At 46.0% G+C, this 7,464-nt stretch overlaps 1 protein-coding gene across 1 annotated transcript in view; it reads right to left on the reverse strand.

Annotated features, from left to right (window-relative positions):
- LOC107673971 (lysine-specific demethylase 6A-like) overlaps positions 1 to 7,464 on the reverse strand; it is a 17,682-nt gene that overhangs the window by 5,619 nt on the left and 4,599 nt on the right. The window contains exons 8-15 of the mRNA XM_016467824.1: positions 7,021 to 7,155; positions 4,933 to 5,070; positions 4,766 to 4,843; positions 4,251 to 4,352; positions 3,777 to 4,046; positions 2,111 to 2,799; positions 1,317 to 1,446; positions 1,110 to 1,215 (exon numbers count right to left, since the gene is read on the reverse strand). Coding sequence (XP_016323310.1) covers positions 1,110 to 1,215; positions 1,317 to 1,446; positions 2,111 to 2,799; positions 3,777 to 4,046; positions 4,251 to 4,352; positions 4,766 to 4,843; positions 4,933 to 5,070; positions 7,021 to 7,155 — 1,648 coding nt within the window. The remainder of the gene's footprint in view (positions 1 to 1,109; positions 1,216 to 1,316; positions 1,447 to 2,110; positions 2,800 to 3,776; positions 4,047 to 4,250; positions 4,353 to 4,765; positions 4,844 to 4,932; positions 5,071 to 7,020; positions 7,156 to 7,464) is intronic.

Below are 7,464 nucleotides of genomic sequence, written 5' to 3' on the forward strand. Positions count from 1 at the left end.
ACAAAGCAACCGTTGCAAATCATTTGAACTTTGTGTCAGTACGTCATAAATAGAACAAGGCATCAGTTTAAAGTCGCGCCGCATCTAGTGTACACAGCGTCACTGAGTATAATGGTTCTACTGTATTTTGCCGCTCGCGTCCAGTGTAGACAGTGTTTAATGTCGTTGGTGAGGAAAGCATTATTTTCCAAAATCGTTCAGCCCTATACCAGATGACGTCAAATCTTGCAGGATTCCAAACACAGAACCCCACTATTCGACAAATATACATAACGAAAAGATGATACAAAATTTAATACCTTGGTAAATGGCATTTAAGACTTTTTAATACTTAAGGGCCTTAATTTTCTCTAAATTGATTGATCAACTTTTAATACTTTTTAAGACCACGCGGACACCCTGAAAATGTGATCATTTTAAAGGGGGTGATTCTTTTCTATACCCACTGTAATTAAACTCAATATCAATTTAAAGTCAATTTAAAAACGATGGACAATCACATGAATCGGGGCTCCATGGGAGTTAATGTGTCCGTGAACTTCTGTAAAAGCAGCAGTGTCCTGTGTGAACGACTGTTAGGGACAGAAACATCTATACAGGTCTACGAACGTCCAGCAGTTTTATAACAGTTACTGTGGCTGCAACAAACCTCAAGAGGCCAATACTGCTTCCTCTAAACGCCTGTCATTAAACCAGATGTTATTATGGATTCTTGATCAGCAAAATTCACCTCTAAATGTGCTCCATGTCGTATGATGCATATAGCACCTAATAACTGATCTGATAATGTGACAGACCACGTTCAACAGAGTAAAGCTTCACAAGTGTCAAAAGCCTCCTAAGCTTGGTTATGGCTCTATAATACTAGCGTGAGCTGTAAATCAGAGAATTTTGCATTTCATCCAGCAAACCAGCCAAACGTCCTTGAATTCTTTGCAACAATGGAGGGCAAAGCAAGTTTCAATCTGTTTTATAGTTGCCATGGAAACTGCAGAGAAACGTGTCACTCCCACAAGAATCCACATCTGGCCTTTCAGGTAATTGTGTGTGTGTGTGAGAGAGAGTGAGTGAGAGTGTGTGTGTGTGTGTGCGCGCATGTGAGCTCTAACCTAGTTTGAGGGCTCCAGCTAGGCCGCGGATGACAGTGACAGGGTTGGAGTGGTTGGTGCAGAACTGGTGCAGCGGCGGGAAGAACGCGTCTCTTTTATTCTCCAACTGAAATATGAACAAACACACATTTATGATTGCAATTAGACCTGTATCAAATATACGCAGTGTTAATTATTTCTACGCAGGGGCATGTGTGCGCTGCTCACATAGATGCTCGGCGTTGGCGGGTTGAGTTTGTCTTTAGCGAGCGGCGGTGACGGAGGAGGAGGAAGCCGTGGCGGCGGACACTTGTTCAGCAAGATAGTGCTGCTCGACAGACCGTTCTTCCGGAGATTCCTGTCAATAAACGTGACATTAGACATGAAGAATAATGTTATTTCTGCAGAGTACAATATTTACAAATTAGTAAAAGCTGAAATGTTAAAGAAAGTTCTCAGATTCTCAACACCTGCAGACGCACAACACCCTCAAGTCTAAAATTCAGCTTGCATTTCTTTTCTTTGCACAATGTCTGATCATTTAAGCGCCTCAAAATAAAATATAATGTATAAAATATATTTCTGTTTGTGCATACAACAACAAAGAAGGTCCAGTCCACAGAGGCGACAGCGCCACATTAATGCCACAGACAGCTTTCCCATGCGTGCTTGTTCGTTTGAGTTATCTGAATACTTTGCTGTAGTGTTCAGACGTGCTTGTGTTTCAGCATCCTTTTTTCTGCACGTCATGAGCTACAGCTGTTAGGGGCTCAAGGAGGAACATGCTGTGTAACTCGCTGTGCAAACAATATTAATACAGCGATTCTAAACAAACGTAAAGAGAGCATGTTTGGTGTGCGGTTATGATTAGATCTGCGCCCAGACCCAGGCAAATTGTTTAACCAGACCTTTAAGTCAATCAGCAGCATGTATAGGTTTGTCTGTGTGTCTGCAGTGTGTAAAACATGCGCCGCCACTAGAGGGCGATAATTCTTACATTACTCCCCAGGAGCTAAGCGTACCTGCAGGCTTTCAGGACGTCTGCTGAAGTGGGGTAAATGGAGACGGTGGAGGACGAGAGAGAGGGTTTGAGAGCTGTGGCGGTTTTAATGCAAAGCTCCGGCGGCTCCAGCTTCAGCGGGCTCTGAGAGTCTTCTGAACACGCTCCCCCTCCGCTCCCGTTAACGGTGACGGCGGGCGGTGGTCCCGGCGCGGAGGAGCCTGGCTTGTTAAGCTCTGCGGAGCAGGGTGGCAGTGACGAGGTGGGCGAAGAAGCGGTGGACGCTGTTAGCGTGGTGCCCGGGTGGATGTGGCTCACCCTCGAGCTCACGGCAGGACTCTCCTTGCTCCTGAGAAGAGCGGAGAGCTGCGGATTGTCTGCGGAAGCGGCTGCCGGAGAGCCGGAGGTGGAAGTGGGCGAGCGGTCGGGACTGTGGTGGTTAGAGGCAGTAGAACCGTTGGCCTGCAGGGCGGCGCTCTCTTTGGTCGGGCCGGTGCCGTGGGGCGCACCTGAGGTAGCCGTTTGCGAGAAGGACGAAGCGGGGGACGACGTGGAGGAAGGAGAGGACAGATGATTGACAGCTGGCTCCGATGGGGTCGTGGCGGGAAGTCCAACCTGATTGTGAGGGCCGCCGTCGGCTGAAGCACTGGAAGAGAGAATCCGGTCTCCATTAGGACCTGCCCAATGCGAACCCGGACCTTTCTGAAGCCCCTGAATCGGGAGGAAATACAGAAGTACAAGTCAAGTCACCTTTATTTCTGAAGCGCCTTATACCAGTGGTCTCAAACTCAATTCCTGGAGGGGCACAGCTCTGCAGAGTTTAGCTCCAACTCGCACCGGTTTGGAAGTTTCTAGCAGTCCTAAGACCTTGATTAGCTGGATCAGGTGTGTTTGATTAGGGTTGGAGCAAAACTGTGCAGAGCTGTGGCCCTCCAGGAATTGAGTTTGAGACCAATGCTTTATACAATACAGATTGTGTCAAAGCAGCTCCACAGAAATGAACAGGAAAATAACAGAATCAATGGAAACTCAACCACGGAGACCATTCAGATTCTGCTGTAAAAAAACAACAGTGTCATTATTCAGCTCAAGTCAACTCAAGCATGAACGAGCCGAGAAAGTGTTAAAACGCTGCTTGTGAGTGTGTAATCCAAGCAGCATGTTGCCGAGCTTGACGAACCAACGCGCACTCAACATAAAATAGATAGAAATTTACATACATTTATTTGTATAGATTATTTGCTAATGATCCTCCCATGAAAGTGTTGTCTGCTGGATGTCAGATTTTTGGAAATACTGTTGCTTTAAGTCATGTGGTAACAGGTTAATGTGGGGCACAGCTAAACATGGCCTTTTTGCTAGTGAAAGGGTCACAAAACCTAAACTTTTTTTTTTTTTTTTGATGTTAACAGTTATGTTTGTGTTGCACATTGAGTAAAACAATGATATTATGGGATACTAATAATTTTCAGATCACAAACCAGATGCAGGTAAGAGCTAGCATTAAGCTGTTTCTGCACATCGTTCAGATACTTGAGACCAGCATCATTCAGGCACACATTTTTAGTTGTGTCTCTAAAAAATCTCAATGTTCATGTCATGTCTGAGGTGTGAACGAGCAATGCAGAACGAGGCGGGGTCATGACCACATGTTTTTTCTATGATGTTTTTAAGCAGCAGAAGCGGACCTGAGCGGAGTTGAGACGCTGGCTCCTCCATGTGTCTCCTGGGCTTGTGCAGTTGTGAGGTAGTGTGTTGGGGTGCAGGTAAGGCACGTCTCCGTTCGCTCTGGTTCCTGGCGTGTGATTATTGCCGACTGAAGGGGGCTGCGGGCCGTTGGCTAACGGCTGAGCGTTACAAGACGGTGGCACGGCCGGGCCGCGAGGAACAGGGTGAGCAGGCAGTGAGGGGCCATTGGGGAGGGTGGCTCGTATTTGCCCAGAAGAGTTTTGCCTCATCTGTAGGTAAAAATTACAACCAACTGTAAATTTAGGAAGTCAAACAAACACCTTATAATCAAGTGTCACCGCAGACTTAAGAAGAAGATGCATCACAGAGAACCGTGAGTTTGAAGACTTCTGGAAGGTTCTCGGGCCAGATTCACAAAACATTCTTACAAATGAACTTTTTCTTCAGGTTTCACGAATCCTGGTCTGATGTACCTGTTGCTGGTGCATGGCTGACAGCTGAGCCTCCAACTGCTCCAACATCTGCAGCTGAAGCGGCTTCAGACTCGCACGGTTGACCCGCAACTGTTCCAGCAACTGAGCGGAACAAAAGAATGACCGTGTGTTCACAATAAAGGTGTTCAACCCAAAACAGCTCAATAATGCTCATGGATGTCACATCAGAAAGTCAGCTTCAGTGAGAGGCAGCTCATCGGTCACCGGCAAACCCACGAGAGTCTGAACAACCAAAAACCCACCGTCTAAACCAGCGGTGTCCAGTCCTGCTCCAGCAGAGCTCAGCTGCAGCCCTGCACGAACACACCTGGCCCAGCCAATCGAAGTCAACAGGCAGGTGTGCTGGAGCTGAACTGGACACCGCTGGTCTAAACCAACATCAAGTGTGCTGGACTGTGTCTTCGAGTCGGTAGGGCCGTCAGCACTCACACAGATTCACCAGTAAATGAAGCTCAGGACTCACAATCATCATGAGGTGTTCATCATGCTCTCACCTGCAGCTTCTGAGGAGACAGATACCAGTTGGAAGCTGGTGGCTGTGCTGAACTGTGGGTCCAAGACTCTGTAGAACTCTGAGGTGAAGCGTGAAGAGACAGAGATGTGATTATTACTGCTGTCATTATATCAGCGATGCGCTGAGCGGAGCAAACGGAGCACAAACCTTGGCTGGGCTGGCGGTCCTCTTCCTCTTGGCTGGACTGGACTGATCCTCAGCCTGATCCAGCGGACTCACGTGGGGGGGCAGCGACTGACCGGAGCCATGAGCCCCACCTGACGACCCAGGCTGAGCTTTACACGCCTGAGAGAGACCGCAGACACGTGAAGAGACAGAATGATTGAGAGAGAGACAGACAGAGACGGAGAACATCTACACCAGTGAAGAGAGAGTGTGTTTTAGTTTGTGATGCTGAAGCAAACACTACGACACCTGCAGCTGACAAAAACCAAATCAAACTTTGAATCTGCACACAGTCAATGCATGCAAATGTTAAACAACGTTTCTCTGGTCAGGTGAGGAACAGAGCTGCGAGGGTGATCTGTCTGGTGCGGACTCTCAGACGCACCTCAAATATTATGAGTAAACTGTGATCTACAACATTTACAAGCTTGAGTGTGGCTCACGTTTGAGGTCTTTACCAGAGGCCTTTTAAAGCTAAAATTTGTTCAGATCATATTCAGTTGAAAAGTGTATCCACAAAGACAAAACAGTAAACAAATCCATTCAAACCCTGTTTTTATGAGCCGGTTTAATGTTGTTAACAGAATAAAACACAAAGTGATTCTGACCAAAAAAGTTTGGAATAACTGGATTTAAACTACACGCAGAGCACTGTTTCAATAATACAGATATCAGGTCAATATACATACAGTGGTGTGAAAAAGTGTTGGCCCCCTTCCTGATTTCTTATTTTTTTGCTTGTTTGTCACACTTTAATGTTTCAGATCAAACAAATTTAAATATTAGTAAAAGATAACACAAGTGAACACAACATGCAGTTTTACAGCCTCGCTTCCTGTTTTGTGGTCTCCCTCAAATTCTTTAATGTGTTACATGTGAACGGTTTTAAAAAAAATTAAAAGCTTCTAAAGCATGTAGCAATCTGAAGATGATCTATTCCTCAGTCATTCAGTTCATAGGTCATTGGCCAAAACGTATGTAAGAATCTGAACTGTTGGTGGCGCTGGAGCGCGAGAGACTGACCTTTGAGATGCTGCCAATCAATGTACCACGTCTTTTTACCATACAATACGGCAATATTAAAAACACTGAGAATTAATAAAACACTAACACACATGCCACCTGTGCTAAAGACCTAACTGATATAAGAGCTGTTAGCACACTATGATGATTGTGTCCTGCTGCCCCCCAAAACAACAACAACAACAACAACAACAACAACAACAACAACAACAACAACAACAACAACAACAACAACAACAACAACAACAACAACAACAACAACAACAACAACAACAACAACAACAACAACAACAACAACAACAACAACAACAACAACAACAACAACAACAACAACAACAACAACAACAACAACTGAACTCTGAGAGAAAAGATGCAGAAACAAATAAAACATTTATTATGAGCGAGAGCATCAGTATCAATGAGAGAGAAAAACACGTCTCATTGTACTGTGTCATGAACACACACACATACTCGACTAGTAACTACTCCAGCCGGACTGCGTCAGTGTTTGGTGTGGAACTGCAACACTAGAGGGCACAATGACTACAGGACTAAAACTACAGCACAAACACAACTCTGGGTGAAAAACGGCAAGATGCGGCGGCACTTGTACTGTTGTTGAACCTACAGCCAATTGAAGAGGTGTCAAACTCATTTTTGACCCAGGAGTGTGGTTGTGTAGAGCTACACTACTGAAGCTCATGTACAGAAACCATGCTACTGATCGGCTCGCTGTCGAAAACAGATGCTTTCTGGAAATGTTTTACAGGAGGATTCCCAAAACACTTCCAATACCGACATAACTCAATTGTTACTGTACAAAAATGACCAGACGATGTGGCGAGCAGGAGCGTGGTTTCACCAGATGTGAGTGTGTGTGTGTGTGAGTGAGTGTGTGTGTGAGAGTGTGTGTGTGAGTGTGAGAGTGTGTGTGTGAGTGTGTGTGTGTGTGAGAGAGTGTGTGTGTGTGTGTGAGAGAGTGTGTGTGTGTGAGACAGGCAGTTCTAAGGGTGAGATGTGAAAGCGTGTGTGTCTATCTGGTCTCACCTGCTGGCCTGTGCTCTGGACACCCTGTCTGGACGTTAGCTCTGCTGGGATTGGGAGGCTCCAGGCTTCCTCAATACCAGGAAGCATTTTACTTTTACTCTGTAGACTATTGTGTTGGAGGTTACAGAACTGAGCCTAGGATGAAAACGCGTGAAAAAGACATGTAAACAGCCATCTGAGGTGGTGCGGCGGAACAGTTCAAACAGAGAGCAGTGCGGCCTGATGCCAAACCAGTCTATATTTACGGAGGCTTCTAGCTGCAGTGACTCACGCATACAAACGAAGAATGAAGGTGAAAGAAATCTGATTGAGACACAAATTAACTGAACACATTCAGAACAAATGCAACACGTAGGGAGACCCACATACAGAGCCGAGTCGAGCGGTGTAGACCCACCGGCACTAGCGTGGGCTACACGACTCGTTCAGCAGGACAGGTGTGCG

This window comes from Sinocyclocheilus anshuiensis, unplaced genomic scaffold, assembly GCF_001515605.1.
Source record: "Sinocyclocheilus anshuiensis isolate Anshui unplaced genomic scaffold, SAMN03320099.WGS_v1.1 scaffold953, whole genome shotgun sequence".
Classification (NCBI taxonomy): domain Eukaryota; kingdom Metazoa; phylum Chordata; class Actinopteri; order Cypriniformes; family Cyprinidae; genus Sinocyclocheilus; species Sinocyclocheilus anshuiensis.